The 18,363-nt window shown below is 34.9% G+C and overlaps 2 protein-coding genes across 2 annotated transcripts; both read right to left on the bottom strand.

Moving 5' to 3' along the window:
• Window positions 1-1,043: 1,043 nt before the first annotated feature.
• Window positions 1,044-6,243, bottom strand: snrpb2 (small nuclear ribonucleoprotein polypeptide B2). Its single transcript, XM_056465319.1, has 7 exons — window positions 6,191-6,243; window positions 5,923-6,012; window positions 5,420-5,592; window positions 3,371-3,502; window positions 3,193-3,234; window positions 2,987-3,075; window positions 1,044-1,445 (listed from the first exon to the last, which is right to left on the bottom strand). Exons 2-7 carry the CDS (start codon window positions 5,984-5,986, stop codon window positions 1,286-1,288), a joined length of 660 nt encoding a protein of 219 aa, XP_056321294.1. The 5' UTR covers window positions 5,987-6,012; window positions 6,191-6,243; the 3' UTR covers window positions 1,044-1,285.
• A 3,656-nt stretch (window positions 6,244-9,899) lies between these two features.
• On the bottom strand, window positions 9,900-17,728 carry rnaseh2a (ribonuclease H2, subunit A). The gene is made up of 9 exons (XM_056465214.1): window positions 17,625-17,728; window positions 15,129-15,257; window positions 14,977-15,048; window positions 14,385-14,511; window positions 13,207-13,294; window positions 12,984-13,121; window positions 12,749-12,836; window positions 10,385-10,508; window positions 9,900-10,216 (listed from the first exon to the last, which is right to left on the bottom strand). Exons 2-9 carry the CDS (start codon window positions 15,253-15,255, stop codon window positions 10,057-10,059), a joined length of 924 nt encoding a protein of 307 aa, XP_056321189.1. The 5' UTR covers window positions 15,256-15,257; window positions 17,625-17,728; the 3' UTR covers window positions 9,900-10,056.
• Between the last annotated feature and the right edge of the window lie 635 nt (window positions 17,729-18,363).

Below are 18,363 nucleotides of genomic sequence, written 5' to 3'. Positions count from 1 at the left end.
TTTGCATTCCTCCCTCGTATCAAAAAGCTTATAATGGAGTTTTTGTGCCACTCTATATATTTATTTATTACTAAATGACACCATTATGAAGGGGCCATTATGTGCTGTTGACTAAATTGTTTGTTATTATGCAAATCTCTTATGACATTTTTAAAAACAGCATGTCTGAAAAATGTCAGTGACCTCAGTGGTCAGATCCACAGCTGTCTGAATGACAAAACCCATCTCCAACTAAATACCAACATGACTAATTTAATCTACTTAGTCTCCTCACAATAAAACACAATTAAAATAGACAACAAAAACATGTTCGCAGTGTAAGGATGTCTACTGCAGTGTTGTTTTATAAAGTCAACGCAATGAGCTGCAGTTATTGATGGAAATGTCAACTTGTGCCCGAGTTTATAAAGGAATTGCACCCAGAACAAAATTTACAGGTAAGAGGGCTGACGCTTATGGAGGTCTCAATATCCTGTGCCAAACCAACTATTTCATCATAAGTTATTGTCTGATTGTTGGTAAATCATACACTGTAAACAATGCTGGGTTCCACACAATCAATTTGTGTTGGGGCAACATAAAGGAACAAATTTCAGTGGACTGAACCAGTGGTGTACTATTACCCACCCAATCCAAATTTTAAAAGTAGGCAAAGAAACGAAAGTCAAGGTTTCTTTGATTTATATATATATATATATATATATATATATATATATATATATATATATATATATATATATATATATATATATATATATATATATATATATATATATATATATATATATATATATATATATATATACATACAGATATATATATATATATATATATATATATATATATATATATATATATATATATATATATATATATATATATATATATATATATATATATATATATATACAGATATAGATAGATATATATAGATAGATATATATAGATAGATATATATAGATAGATATATATAGATAGATAGATCTAGTCAACTACTAATATGTAACTGTTCCTCTTAGACAAAGTAGAAAATAAGACGTCGATTATATGGGAGGGCGAGGTGACATTTATTTTATAAGCTAACCTTTTCAGTCCACAGTACAAAATTAAGAATTTTTCCATGTCCTGGAATGTCAAAATATCCTCAGAGACCAGATAAGATCCATATAAAAAAGAAAAAAAAGAAATAATAGTTGAACAACTAATGTAAAAGTCAAAAACAAATCAAAAGTCGAAGATCATTAGTAATAATCCTCAGTTACAGTCCATTAAAATGTTTGCCAGGTCACTTTTTGGCGTAGGTGATCTTCATGGCACACGTGGCTGTGATTCTGAACCCCTGAAGTGCATCTTTTGCCACTCCTGCTTGAGCTTCGCTTTCAAACTCCACAAACGAAATATCGTGTTTTCCAGGCACCAAACGCACTTCTTTAAAGCCAGGAAACCTAAAAAATAAAATTAATCCAATGAGTAAACCGAAAACATGAGTGGTTAGTTTGTTTTTTTGGGTAACACTTATATAATAGTGGTCCATTAGTTAATGAATTATTCATTCATTTTCCTTCAGCTTAGTCCCTTATTAATCAGAGGTCGCCACAGCGGAATGAACCACCAACTATTTCGGCATACGTTTTACACAGCGGATGCCCTTTCAACCAAAACCCAGTACTGGAAACACCCATACACACTCATACTAAGGCCAATTTAGTTAATCCAATTCACTTATACAGCATGTCTTTGGACTGTGGGGGAAACCGAAGCACCTGGAGGAATTAGTTAATGCTATTTAAGTTAAATAACATTAGTTCATGTTAACTCACTGTGTATCAACTAATGTTATCAAGCACATTTTAATAATGCAGTAGTTATGTTGAACTACAATTAATAAACACTTAAAATTATTCATGTTTAGTTAAATACATTAACTAATGGACCATCATTCAAAAGTGTTACCTTTTTGCATCATTAATAGATAATTCCATAGTAATAATAATAATAATAATAATGATGATCACATTTTTACCCTGATTTACAGCAGACACTCAGTAAAAATGTCAATAAGTGTAACAGTATTTATACATAAAAAAATCTTGTCAGCCACACTGAGCAAAAATGATTTGACTACAAATTAAGAGCAAAATACACATTTATTGTCATTTTAAACCTTTTATTTTTTCCACTATCCTTCAAATTACTAGGTTTTATTCATGTCTCGTCATTTAAAGCTAATAACATTTAGAATAAATTATTTATTCTTTAATATACAAGGATAATGAAACCATTTTATACACATGTCATTTAATTTTCACCAACATTATTTGTACCAATAAAAGGAGACATATGCTTGCTATTTTAAATATAATAAGGAAAACTTCAGTGAGTATTTAAAGTTTTCCACACTGAACCAACACTAAAACGTATATTTAATATTGCAAATCACATCTATATACACAGTAAAAATACAGACAACACTTTAGAACAGGGGTGGGCAAACTTAGTCCTGGAGGGCCGGTGTCCTGCATAATTTAGCTTAAACTCTAGTCAATCAAACACACCTGAACATGCTAATCAGTGTCTCCAAGATCACTAATTATCTATAAGCAGGTGTGTTTGATCAGGGTTGGAGCTAAACTGTGCAGGACACCGGCCCTCCAGGACTGAGTTTGCCCACCCCTGGTTTAGAATAATGGTCCATTGATTAATGTATTTGTTAACATGAAGTATGAATAATCATGTAAAGCATTTATTAAGCATAGTTCATTTACTACTGCAATATTAAAATTCCAAGTTGTGCTTGTTAACATTAGTTCATGCACAGCAAGTTAACAAACTAACAAAAATTTTACTTTAGTTCCTCCATATTTTTTTAAAAAGTTGAATAAATACCATAATAAATCTATTACTAATAGTTACTTCACTAATTGTTGAGGACCATTCATTTAAAGTGAAACCAAAATACATAGTATAAACCATATTTAAAACTTACTGGTTGAATAACATGGAGAGCATCATCTCGTTGGTTTCTTCAGGAAGATTATTCAGGAACAGAATATAATTTGGAGGGTTATCCGGGATCTAAAAAAACAACAACAGAAAACCGGCTTACATTCTCATGCATATAAATGAAATGCGTTTTCAGAAGCAGTGAAAACAAAACGATCACAAAATAAGTGTGTAAATGGCATAACATACCTGGACTGTGGCAGGTGGAGGAGGTTGTGTGTTTACAGTTCCCTGCAGAAAAAAAATGAACATATTGAAGCTAAATTGGCTCAGTTGACCTGCTTTTGCTTTAATTAAAACATTTCACATACAAATTAGCCTGTAATTCGTTACAATTCCTCAGCAAACATGATGCATCTCCACTCACCGCCGGCTTCTTGTTGGCGTTGGCTGCCTGTTCCTGAGCTTTCTTTTTCTTCTCTTTCTTCTTCTCTTTATCTCCATACGTGCCTCTCATCTTAGAGACCAAGTCGGAGTCTGTCTTTGCATACTGTATTCGCTGCAGGAACATGAAGCGCATAAACGTGTAAAGCGCCTCTAATATTTATAAAGTAGCATGTAAACGTCTGATGAACTTGACAGGAGAGGAACAGTTCATTCACATATAAAAATTAATCACATCATTAAATTATTTATGGGATCGCTCTCTTTCAGTTGTTTTTTGTGATCATGGGATTCTAGTGACGCATGAGATGGAAGGCAGGAAGTGTTGTTTTGGAATATACCAAACTTTATTACACTTAAGTTGCTGTAGTAACTTCACAATTTAATAATATTTTTAAAATATATCGAAAAAAAAAATTTGAGCAAATCAATAATTTACTTATATTTATTTATTTATTTATTTATTTATTGTAACAATAATAATAACAATAACTTACAATAAAACCTTAAACAATCTCATTTATAACACATTGGAGTTCAATGGTTTTTTGGGTTACTCACAAAAAGAAAACATTTTGACTCAATAGTGAAATATGTGTCCTAATAGTGGTTTTAACAGTTTGCCACACATTTATATGTCAACATCTTAAAAGAAAAAAAAGAAAAAAGAAAAAAAGGGGGGGTTTTAGGGTTTCATGACCATTTATAAAGAAATAAATAAATAAATCTGATGAATTTAAGTTTAACGAAAACATTTCATTTCAGTTTTTTTTTTGTAGCTCAGCAATTAAACAAACAAAAGGTTATGTTAAATTAGAAATGACGATCACTGTTAGAGGGATTCGCCCAAACCAAACCCATCATTTGAGCATATCTTCTCTGATTGGTTAGCGGGCCTAATCAAAGGTTACAATGGGTCAACTTTGGCCCACAGGCCCTAGTTTGGGCATCTCTGCTTTAAACACTAAGAAATCAGTCCCAAAAGCTATCAAAGGGTTAATATATATATATACTGATATAATATGGGGTAGTAGCTCATTTGTGCAATTTATTAATGTCGAGGAGCAAGGTTTCCCCTGAACTTAAATATTTGCCAGCCATCGAGGCGGTAGATTTAAGCAACTACATACAGGATTAAAAAATATATATATATTTTTCATTTATAGGAAATACTATAACAAACAAGATGGAGGAGTCATTAAAGCACGTTGTAATTATGTGTATCTGTCATTTAGTAACTGTTATAATTTTAATTTAGTTTATATATTAAATTTTCAGAAAAGGATACATCAAACATAATTAGTAATTGTAATAATGTTTACATATGTACAAATATGTTTGAGGTATCTGTTTTTTTATGTAATGTATAAACATTATTAAAATGTACAATCCAGCATCATAATATTAGACTCCTTATGACTTGCGCACATGTACTTGTATAATACAATTTTAGATTTGATAAACATCTCAATTCGCTTTCCTCTTACAGTGGAAACAAATAGCTTTTGTTTTTAATGCATCATCTGTAATGATTAAAAGGTAAAATTATGTATGGGGATTAATATATGGGACACGAGTGACAATAAACGCTGTAGATCAACTTCTTAAAAATCTAATAATATCACAAAAAGTTAAAGTTCACCCAAAAAAGCGGAAATTCTGCCATCATTTACTCGTCCTTCACTTGTTTGAAACTTTAATGCGTTTCTTTCTGGTGTTGAGTACAAAAGATATTTTGAAGAATGTTAAAAACCAGTAACCACTGAATTCCTTAGCATTTGTTTTTGCTACTATGGAAGTCAATGGTTACAGGTTTCCAGCTTTCTTCACAATATCTTCTTTACAGTACAACAGAATGAAACACATAAAGGTTTCAAACGAGCAAAGGATGAGTAAACAATGACAGAATTTCCTTTTTTTGGGTGAACTATACCTTTAAAGTCAAACACAGGACTGAAATCGCTTTATTTTCTGAATGAGAATCATATATCAGGTGTAGTTCCTTGAGAAAAACAGTAGCTGTGGCACTGACCATGGGTTTATTGTAGAAAGGGAATCCCTGAAGCTGTCTGAGGGCATTGGTGGCTGCTGAAAGCTCCTTGAAGATCACAAACGCCTGACCCCTCATCCTCATGGTCTTCAAAGCCACGATGTCCATAATCTGGCCGAACTGCGAGAATAAGGCGTACAGTGACCTCTTCAGCTCTGTAGAAATGATTAAAACAACATTAGCACCATTTAGCTGACTGTGATCAATGATGCACTTTGATAGTTCATTGGCTATTAATACATTTCCTCATTAAGAAATTGCAGTATTTTTTGGGGATTTATATTAAGGAGATACTCCGAACGTGCATATATAAAAGCATCTTTACCCCAATTTTACATTTAAAACTGATGTGGAGCAATTATTACTGTTAAAAGTCCTTTACTAACAAACTAAAACACACTTCAATGAGCAAGAGAAATAAAAACAAATATATGTTAAAGCTGTTCCACTCACAGACAAATTACAGTACAAACGAAAGACTTTACCTTCTTTCTTGATCTTATCATTAACATTGTTGATGTAGATGGTGTGATTCGGCCGGATGTCCATGATTAATAAACTGAGGTAAAATGTCACTGAAACACATAAGAGATCGAGTCAGTGAGCAACTGCAAACACAAAACACTCGCAGTGTCTCCCGCTAAGTCTTCCGAGAAGCCCAGAATGACACTACGTGCAGCTGTACACAATCATAAACGTAAAAACGAATTATTATATACTAAAAAAACAATAAAAGTAAATGAACGGACTCACCACACTGCTGGATTTAAGCGGAAACTGGCGCTGCGCTTCTTCTCCGTTTCCTTTATTGTTGTGAATCGGTTTTCGCTTGTTGCGCCACCTGTTGTCGCGGAGTGATAGTAATAGTGTTACCAGGACTTTTTGTTGCTAGGTTTAGCAACTTTTCATACTACCCTAGCAACATTTTTGTTTTCAAAAAGCACCTAACACTAAATTTATCAATATTCGTGATTGACCGTTTGACTGTTCATTTACTGAAGTTACCTTGTTGTAGCGTGTATAACTGTTGTTCATTTAGGTAGCATTAACTACCAATACATTTCCCAGTAGCCTACTGGGTTGCAGTAGACAAAAACATATGTTGGATAAATTGCCGGTTCATTCCGCTGTGGTGACCGCTGATTGAACTACCAATACAATGCTATATTCAATATTCCTACTGAAAAAAACAGCTTAACCCTTTAACTGCATCACCAAGAAAAAAAATAACAATTGGATTGCACTTCTTAACTCCTAATGTCACTAGTTAACACACTGAATGTATTTTTTAACACATCACATAATTTCTGAAATAATCAACATCTGATGTGTCGGTTTATGGTAAGATAACCGGAATTAATACGTATACTATGAAATATATGAAATGTAAGACCAATTTATTTAAAAAAACAAGATCAAAATAAAAACAATTTGAATACTGAATCTTTATTTTTTGAAGTGTGCCATAAAATATTTCAGATTCTCGTTAAACTTGTTTTCTTGTTTTGTTTTTTTTACAATAAAACCAAAATCAATTGTAGAAGTGTACCAGGATTATGTTTGATTTTTTTGTAAACCAACAATGCTGTGTGTTTAAGCCATTATTAAAAACTGTCATTATTGAAAACAGTCAACCATTTGGTAGAGCAGGCAGTCAATGGGTTTAAACCAGCCTAAGCTGGTTGGCTGGTTGTAGAGGGGTTTTGGCCATTTCCAGGCTGGTTTTAGCTGGTCAGGTTGGAAAATGACCAGCTAATACCAGTTAAAACCAGCTTGACCAACCTGGTTTAAGCTGGACATAGCTGGTTTTGGCTGCGGCCCAGCCTAGCTAGGTGGTCAAGGGGGTTTTAGCTGGTGAGCCTGATCAGCTAAGACCATGCTGGAATTGGCTGGAAACCAGCCTGGAAATGGCCAAAACCCCTCTAAAACCAGGCTGGTCGATCAGCTGAAACCAGCCAACCAGTTTGGTTTAAGCTGTTTTTTTCAGCACGGATATTACTAATGTTTTCGCTGAGATGGCCTGTCAATTTGCGAGAATTATTTTGTATATTACATAAAGACGCAGTTTTGAGTTGTGATTATGTAATGACGCTATAACGCAGACGTCATAGCATCTGTTAGGAGCAAATTATTCCACCTTTAGCATTTTGTGAAATGGATGTTGAGACCGTTCTGCATTTGTTTTTTGATTGTATGTTCAATGTTTCTGGATTGATGTTGAATGTCTATTTAGTGGTCATAGAGTTAATATACTGAAGAGATGCCATATTTCACGTAGATAAAAAGATATAGATACGAATCTCCTGCTTATGTTGAATCTTTTGATATTATTAGGCAAGTTTCATATACACAAGTGTAAATGGACAGAGAGAAAGCCTAAAATCTCTAAAATCCCATTATTATTCTGGGGTACACAGCGGAATGTTTTACACATTGGATGCCCTTCAAGCTGCAACCTATCACTGGGAAACATCCATACACACTCATACACTATGGACAACTTCATTCATTCATTCTTTTTCTTTTCGGCTTAGTCCCTTTATTAACCTGGGGTCACCACTGTGGAATGAACCGCCAACTTTATGCAGCGGATGCCCTTCCAGCTGCAACCCATCACTGGGAAACATCCGCCTTTAGCAATAATAATTGTATTCATAAATAGAAGTTTGGGAAGTGTATACCAAAATGCTATTTATTTTTAATAGAAATGGAAACTTTGGAAAAGTCTCTAATGCACATTAATAACAAAAAGAACAACTTGATGTTTGATTTCATGGAGGATTTTTTTTCTGGGACTGATCCTCCACTGTAATCGGTGACTGTGTCCTATTGTTTTCATTACTATGTTATAATTAATTGCATTTATTTCTGTTTCTTAAATGTTTTTTTAAGTATTATTTATGTGTTTTTTTATTTATTATAATGGTCTTGGATATAAATATATATGTATATTTTTTGTTTTGTCTGAATTTGCGTAATAAAAAAAAAAATCTGCCTTTAGCAACTAACTTCCTCTGAAAATTAGTTGGCAACAGTAATTATAACAGCCCCCTCACATTGATTTATCCCAGTTTTTATCGATTATTGCCAGTTTTATTGACGATGTATAAACAGTTTACCACATTTACAAAAAATGTAACTTCTTAATTACATGTTAAAAAAACTGACTTAAACATTTCATAAACAACACTTTTCTATTATAAATATGTTTATAACAATAAAGACATCAACAACAATAATACATATATAATACAGTACTTTAAGACTTGCTTTTAATAAAAAATAAAAAAAAGACAATATTTAAAGGATTCACATTTAAAAATATTTATTTGAACGACTCTCCGGAGGATTTTTTTGGTCTGATAACATAAAAAAATGGCATTGCAAAAGTGCCAAAAAGAAAATCATCATATTTGAATGATTTCTGAAGAATCATCTGACACCAAAGACAGGAGTAATGATGCTGAAAAATCTGAATCGAATATTTGTTAAATATATTCAAATAGAAAGTTTTATTTCAGATTATGTCCGCTCTAACTGGTTAAATAAATGTAACCTTAATTGACTTCTTCCAGAAAATATTAAATCATCATATGATGGTGTAACTAGCAGAAAGGTATTCTCAGCATCTCAATATCAGCAGTTTGTTTTTAGGCAAAATGATTATGGATTTACCACTAATTGATAAATATATATATTAGTTTTGCAAATGGAAGAAATCATGAGGCATCTACAGACCATTAGCTATAATCTGTGTCCACGTCACCCAAACCTTCAGCAAACTTCCAGGATTTGACAGCATGGTCTCTGACCACCTAGAAAGAAAACAGATTACAAATAACTGTAAAACCACAGAAGTGCAGTGTATTGGATTGGATTGAATCTACTTAAGCAAATTCTTAACTGTATATTGTACAATTAAATATATTGTGTGTGTGTATATATATATATATATATATATATATATATATATATATATATATATATATATATATATATATATATATATATATATATATGAAGTTTTATTGACGATGCATAAACAGTTGACCAGATTTACAAAACTGTAACTTCCTAATTACGTCTGAAAATTTCAGAAAGGCAAAAAACCCTCTTCTATACTATAATGTGACAAGCAAATAAATAAGAATTGTTCCAACGTTAGCCTCAAACTTATTTTCTAGTCAAACTGTCATATTTTATTTACCCCATCTGTCCATAATCTGATATTTTTTTAAGCTCTAAAATACTAATACGCTTATATGGCTATAATGTATGTACAAATACATTAAGATAAATGTGTTATAGATGGTTGCACTGCAGCTTTCAGTCAGACAGACATAAGTACAAAATAAGATAATTAATAAAATAATAAATGACTAATATTCAGAACGAGACACTATCAAATCCTGTTCTTCCTCCCATAAAAAAAGATGAGACACTTTCAAAAAGACCAACCACATGAAAATAACACACCTTTATTTACTTTACATCCAAAAAATTATTGAATGGCATCAAATAATATGAAAATAAAATACATCGTCATGCACAGTTCATCATCTGCAGTGTTGGATGAGTCTGACTTGTGTATTTCTCCCCCTGATGGAGTGTATTCGTGTTCAGAGTGTGTTTATGCTCTGCAGTTTGCGCTCAGTGAAGAAGCGGTGTGCGTCTCGTGTGTGTGTGAGCTCAGAGGGTTTATTGCGACTAAAATAGGACAACATAGAGGCGTTGTTCTGGCGAGCTGCAGCTTTTTCTCCATCCTCTTCATCATCATCCCTACACACAGACAAACACATTTAATATTACCAAAACAGAAACCCACAATTACCATAATGTTGGAGCAGAAATAAACGTAATATTATTGTTTGTATAGCATCATATTACATACTATGTGGGCTAAAAACCTGTGTGTGTGACTGCAGCGCCCTCTGCTGTCAGACTCACCAGTGAACGGTAACAGCTTTACTGTCCAGCAGCGTCTGCGCGGTGCTCCAGCTGAAGCGCACAAACTGAGGATAACCAAACACTGGGTCCAGATACTTCAGCAGCCAGCTCTTGGTTTTGGGGTCTAAACATAAAAAACAATACCTTATTCATTCGTTTATTTATTCATTCATTTGTTAATTTGTTTCTTCGTTCATTCATTTTATTTGCAGCTCAACTACACTCACCGGCCACTTTATTAGGTACACTTGTCTAACTGCTTATTAACGCAAATTTCTAATCAGCCAATCACATGGCAGCAACTCAAAGCATTTGGGCATGTAGACATGGTCAAGATGATCTGCTGCAGTTCAGACCGAGCATCAGAATGCGCACAGGCTTACCAAAACTGGAGAATAGAAGGTTGGAAAAACGTTGCCTGGTCTGATGAGTCTCTATTTCTGCTGCGACATTCGGATGGTAGGGTCAGAATTTGGCATCAACAACACGAAAGCATGGATCCATCCTGCCTTGTATCAATTGTTCAGGCTGCTGGTGGTGGTGTAATGGTGTGGGGGATGTTTTCTTGGCACACTTTGGGCCCATTCGTACAAATTGAGCATCGTATCAATGCCACAGCCTACCTGAGTATTGTTGCTGACCATGTCCATCCCTTTATGACCAGTGTACCCATCTTCTGATGGCTACTTCAAGCAGGATAACACGCCATGTCATAAAGCCAAATCATCTCAGACTCAGACTGTTTTTTTGAACATGACAATAAGTTCACTGTACTTAAATGGCCTCCACAGTCACCAGAACTCAATCCAATAGAGCACCTTGGGTATGTGGAGGAACGAGAGATTGGCATTATAGATGTGCAGCCGACAAATCTGCAGCAACTGGGTGATGCTATCATGTCAATATGGACCAAAATCTCTGAGGAACATTTCCAGTACCTATGTGGAATCTATGCCATGAAGGATTAAGGCAGTTCTGAGGGCAAAAAGGGGTCCAACCCAGTACTAGTAAGGTGTACCTAATAAAGTGGCCGGTGAGTGTATTACAACACTAATTCGAAGAGAGAGAGAGAGAGAGAGAGACAGTTTTCAGTTTATTGCTGTATCAGTTTCCCTAGCTCAGTGCTTCTCAACTGGTGGGTCGCGACCCACAACATTTTCAGTGGGCCGCGGAGTGTGTGGTCAAAAAACCAACAAAAGTAAATTTTTAAACTTATTTTGCTTATACTAGACTTTTATTTTGAAATGAGCGTGTGACAACCGTACCATTTGACATGTGAAGATTCATTTAATTATAGCAACAAACATGTAGAAGCACAAGTACGACCCTGAATATGTAAAGTATGGATTTACATATATTGACGACAAAAAAGGCTGAAAACCTCAGTGTGTCATGTATAGTAAGGCATGTAGAGAGCATAACACCTTCTAAATTACATTTAGAAACCAAACATCCCAGTTGCAAGGACAAACCTGTGGACTATTTTCAGAGGCAACTCCAAGAGCTGAGGGCATCACAAAAGTGCATACATTTTATAACATTAAATGATAGCAGTAAAATACTGTTCATCTATAAGTCTTGGTGATTTTCTTATGATTTATCTGTCACTACTTGTGTATGTTAACAAATAAATACAAATTAATTATAATAATTCCTAAAATTATGTTATAGTTCCTGAAAATTTGGGTCACGGCTTGATGACCATGTAAAAATTTGGGTCCCATGGCCAAACCAGTTGAGAACCACTGCCCTTGCCATTTCATGAAAAAAAAAAAACATTTAAACATTTTATAAATAACACTTTTCTATTGTAAAGAGGTTTATAACAATAAAAAAAGACCGCATCGTCAATAAATGATACATATATAATACAGTATCTTAAGACTTGCTACAAAACGTTCATTCATTTTGCTTTGGCTTAGTCTTTATTTCAGACGTCACCACAGCGGAATGAACCGCCAACTATTTCAGAAAATGTTTTACGTAGTGAATGCAACCCAGCACACCAGCCTTAGAGATGCAACAAGCTACCATTTTTTAAGGGTTATATTTATGTTGATTTCTTTTTTGTCTGATAGCATTAAAAAATATGACTTTGTAGAAGTATATGTTTTTCTCAAAAGGAAAATCGTCATATTTGAATGCTGAAAATTCTGGATAAAAATGTCAAATATATTCAAATAGAAAGTTATTTCAGAATGTAGAAATCATCATATGACTGTTTTAGTAGCAGAAAGGTCTTTTCCAGTCTCAGCGTTTTTATATCAGCAGTTTGTTTTTAGACAAACTGATTATTAATGAACCACTAATTGAAAAATGTATATTTGTTTTGCAAACGGAAGGAATGATATAGCATCTACAGACCATTAGGATACCCAGAGCCATAATCTGTGTCCACGTCACCCAAATCTTCAGCAAACCTCCAGGATTTGACAGCATGGTCTCTGGCCACCTAGAAAGAAAACAGATTTCAGTCATTTGTGACGACAATAAACTCTACACTACACGGTTGAGTGTATCAGTGCATAGGTTGTCTGTTGTTGTCTTTGAGATATTTTTTCCCTAATAACTAACATTCCCCTTTTCTCCGGCAGATTACCTTGGCACAGATGCTGGCAGCACTGACGATTGGGAATAGGGAATCAGCTTTGGGACGGACTGTGACCTCCACCCCGGGGAACCGCTGCGACAGCTTGTCCTGATACTTCTCTGCTGGTCCCACAGTGTCCACAAACACCTGAGAGGAAAAAACAGAGACTCGTTATTATGGGTCGATCACCAATTCTGCCATTTATCATGCAGGTTTGCTTTGTCTCAATCACCTCTTTGAGCTGTACGCCAGAATCCAGAGCAAACTGCACCAGGCCAATCGCTGCATCGTGTGACAGAGCATTCAGATTGTATTTTGCTCTGAAAAAAATAATAATAACAGGTTGAAATTATTCTTCTGACTAAAAACCTTGATGTCAGATATACTCACAGCAAAGTTTTTTTTTATTCTATACAGCGCGAAAAATAAGTATTGAACGCGTCATGTTTTTTGCTGGGACTAATATTTTTAGGTTGTGTGTAATAACAATAGAATGACACAAAGAGAAAGTGCTGAACTATTGAAATGTATTTAATACTTTATATAAAAGGCTTTTTTAATGATGGTGACGCTTCTCATATGGAGAATGAGGTCACATGCATTGCTTAGGTTTGAGTTTTTCACAGACTTCAACAGAGTGTCAAAATCTTGATGTTCTGTGGGTCTCGTCTATCAAATCTGAGCTTTATTTTGTATTTTCTATTGGATTCAGGTCAGGTGATTGGCTGGGCCATTCCACGGCTTGACTTTCTTTCTCTGAAAGCATTTGAGAGTTTCCTTGGCTGTGTTTTGGATCACTGTCTTGTTGAAATGTCCAACCTTGTTTCATCTTCATCATCCTGCTAATGTAGATGTTGGACTGAAGCAGCGAATATTAATTTACACTGATAATTGTTGCTGAATAACTACTGAGAGATTTTAGCTGCTGTCTGGGCTTTCCATACCTTTCAACACCTCCCTTTCTTCATGTGGTCAATCCTTTCCCTGCGTCATTTAATTTTTGAAATGAATGAAATGCCTACTTTACTACATCAATCAGCTCGCAATAGAAAAAAACAAGCCACACCCACTGTCATCTCATTTAATACTCTGTTTCACTAGGAACTGCGTCATAATATGGGGGAAAAAAAACAATCGCAGCTTCCGGTTCATATGGACAACAATGTGAGGTAGCAAAATAAAGTAAATTTTGATTTCAAGTGGACTGAAAACCCTGTTTACTAATAATAGTTTGAAGACCAATGGTGGTTTCAAGGTTTTTACCAACCAAGGCAAAAGTTTACTGGAAACTTTGTTTCAACAAGCAGTTTTGGATACAAGAAATTAGTTTGTTTTGGGCTGATTTGGTCTGAAATAACATCACAATCAGGGCTTTGTGTGTGTATGAACTGAAATCTAGCATGCTGGTACCTTTGCAGCATGCTGGTGGAAATCGTGTTGGGCGAGAGGATCTGAAGGGCCCAGCCTACGAAACTTTTGGCCTCATCGAGCTTCGCAAACAGGTTCTCTCGCTCTGCCTCCGTCAGCGTCTTTGAGTCTAAACATACAACAAATATACTGAAGCTTCACACACAATCTGAACTCCTCATTAGGATGCTCTGTAACAAAACGTTCATTCATTCATTTTCCTTTGGCTTAGTCCCTTTATTCAGCAGGGGTCTTCACAGCGGAATGAACCGCCAACTATTCCGGCATATGTTTCACACAGCGGATGCCCTTCCAGCTGCAACCCAGTACTAGGAAACACCCATACACACTTATTCACACACACTGATACACTAAGGCCAATTTTGTTTACCCAATTCACCTATAGCACACGTCTTTGGATTGTGGGGGAATACGGGGAGAAAACAGGGGGAGAACATGCAAACTCCACACAGAAATGCCAACTGGCCCAGCCAGGACTGGAACCAGCGACCTTCTTGCTGTGAGGCGACAGTGCTAACCACTGAGCCACTATGCCGCCCTGTAACAAAACATGCGATGAATAGTTCAAACTAACCTGCCACTTTTAAATTCTTCAGGTCTTCTTTTCGGGATACAGGGCAGAAGCATATGCCGTACACCATGGGTCCTGGAATATAGTAGCATATTTAATGTACACTCCAGTTTCAATCAAATATGACCTTTTGTTCCAGTGAAGATGATTCTCACCTAATACGGGTCCCCTGCCCGCCTCATCAATGCCCAGGCAGCAGTCCTCAGTCTTACACACGTCTGGGATAGACGATGACAAGCGGCAGCTGACAGAGTTATCCGCCTCAAAATCACTCAGATCCATCACTGAAAATACAGTGGATATTAATATATATTTGATCAGTATGTATATATATATATATATTTTTTTTTTTTCAGAAGACAGAAAAAGCTTCTTTCCTCAGGCAATCCATCTCATGAACACTTTATGATAGTAATTGTGAAAAAAACATCACTATTTTTTTTTTTTACACATATACACTTATTTAACAACATATTTTCCATGACAATTTCCACATAACAGCTGCACGTATAACATTGTATATGGTAATATATCTGTACATACATCTGTCAGTTTGTATATTTGTATACTTGTATTTTTAAAATATATTTGAAGAGTTCAGATGGAAAAACCTTTAAGTGCCATCTGAAATTTCCATCAAAAATGAACATTTTTCTTAGCCTACTTTGTTTATGTTAATATATTTCACTTTAAAGACCAGGAAAAGGACGTAATTCTTTGCCATAAAAAAGATAATACTGAACCTACACACAGGAGCCTTAAAAAAATGCTCATTTTGGAAAATTTCAGACGGCATTTAGAGGTTTTTGCATCTAAACTCTTCATTTGTTAAGTTTTTTGTCCCGTCTCTGTCATTCTGTTGCACTGTAGAGGCTCTGTCACGAAAACAAATTCCTCATTTGGGTTTGCATTACTTTTAACTCTATACTAACATTTATTCTTAGCATGTGTTGTATGTTTTTATGCTCATCTTGGCGTGACACTGTGGCTCAGTGGTTAGCACTGTCGTCTCACAGCAAGAAGGTCGCTGGTTTGAGTCCTGGCTGGATCAGTTGCCATTTCTGTGTGGAGTTTGCATGTTCTCCCCACGTTGGCGTGGGATTCCACCGGGTGCTCCGGTTTCCCCCACAGTCCAAAGACATGCGCTATAGGTGAATTGAATAAACTAAATTGGCCGTAGTGTATGAGTGTGTGGGTGGTTTCCAGTACAGGGTTGCAGCTGGAAGGGCATCCGCAGTGTAAAACATATGCTGGATAAGTTAGCGGTTCATTCCGCTGTGGCGACCCTTGATTAATAAAGGGACTAAGCCGAAAGAATTAAATGAATGCTCATGATGTAAAGCACTTTAATTACCTTTGTTGTATTTATAGAGTACTATATAAATAATATTTAAAGGAAAGAAAGAAAATCAATAATAAAAAATTTATATAAAGTATGAAAAAAGCGCTAAAATATACTTAAAGCTAACCATTCGTTAAACTTATGCAGAGTATATACAGGAAACAGAGTGAAACTCAATAACCTTTAAGACTCTTTCCATACATTTTAAGACCTTAGAACCACTTTTCAACTGGAAACACTGCCGAGATTTTAACTTACAGGTTATTTACTAAATAATAATATAGGAAACTAATCCAAAACTAAAACAATATTCATATAATTAATAAAAATCTATGAAATCTAGCTAATTCAGCAGGTTGGCGCCTGAACTGCAGAAATAATGATAGAGGTAAAGTTGGTTTTATATTCGGATATTCAGACATTCTCCTTAATAATATAACTACAGAAAAGTATTTTAGCAAATTCTAAATAGGGAAATCATATTAGCAGCAAATGACTATCAAAGTACAGCATTGTTCACAGTCAATTAGACAGTGTTGATGTTGTTTTTAAGTCATACTTGAATGTTAATTCCGATCGAATATTCAAAGTAACATGGTAAACAATATAGGGATTTCTAAATGAACGAATGTGCGAATATAAAACCAACTTTACCTCTAGGAAATAATGGTGATGCCTCAGTTACTGCAGTAAACAAAGCAGCAAACCTGTAGGATTTCATTGATTGCATAAACTGCACAGCTTTCTGATATTCGCAGACTTAATTCAGGCAAACTTTAGCCTTTAAACTTTAATGTTTACATTCATACATTGCGTAATCAATATATAAAATTAAATATCTTGGAAAATAGCATTTAAGACTTTTAAGGGCCTTAAATTTCTCTAAAATGATTCATCAACTTTAAATACTTTTTAAGACCCCGCGGACATCTCGTTACGTTTCGCATTTACTTTATTTATTTTCTTGAACTTCTATAAATACTCACGTTATACTGAGTGAAATAACGTAGTGTTTGACAAAGAAAACTCTCTAAGCATTTAAACCCCACAATAAATGATATCGCTCATTTAAAACGCAATCTGAAATGCGTCGAACAGAACAGCATAGATGACTGTTAACAGTATATAATCTGATTATTCAGAGATAATTTAACGTTATACACAAATAATACAAATAAAGTACGACCAATAAGTGGAGAGTGCATGCAGTTTAACTCTTATAAGCTAACTTAAAATGTACACAAATACATTCTAGAACAATGTGCTTAATCGCAAAAGTGTGTAAACAAAAACAACAAGTTGGACGAACCTGAACGTGTGTGTGCAGCGCGCTTCAACCGGAACTACAGAATTGGCGCGAGTCTGACGGGACAGCGTGACCTTTGACCGACAATATTAAAAAGAAATGAACGTATTCCTTCATTCATTGACAAATACGACGTGTTTTATAACACACATAAAAAATAATCTATTTTTCTAAATCATGAAGTGAACGCGTTTAACTGTGTGCCTCCACAACCCTATGTCGCAAGGGCGTATGGGAAATGGAGTTCATAGAATTCTTTCTATGAATTCTTCAACCATAGATTTCAACCTTTACAGTCATTGATTCCAACCTATTTGCATTTACATGGGCGTGTATGTATGTATGTATGTATGTATGTATGTATGTATGTATGTATGTATGTATGTATGTATGTATGTATGTATGTATGTATGTATGTATGTATTGAAAAGCAGAATTCAATTGTTTTTTGTGCTATTAGTTCACATGTTGTGGAGGTAAAGCTAGGCTAAAATAATAAAATAATTCATTATTTAATTATTAGTTCACTATGGTTCCCCCACAAGTCCAAAGACATGCGGTATAGGTGAATTGGGTAAGCTTGGCCGTAGTTTATGTGTGTGAATGAGTGTGTATGGATGTTTCCCAGTACTGGGTTGCAGCTGGAAGGTCATACGCTGCGTAAAACATATGCTGGATAAGTTGGCGGTTCATTCCACTATGGCGACCCCTGATTAATTAAGGGACTTAGCAGAAAAGAAAA

Source organism: Danio aesculapii, chromosome 1, assembly GCF_903798145.1.
Source record: "Danio aesculapii chromosome 1, fDanAes4.1, whole genome shotgun sequence".
Classification (NCBI taxonomy): Eukaryota; Metazoa; Chordata; class Actinopteri; order Cypriniformes; family Danionidae; genus Danio; species Danio aesculapii.
This window is presented reverse-complemented; position numbering and strand designations above follow the sequence as displayed.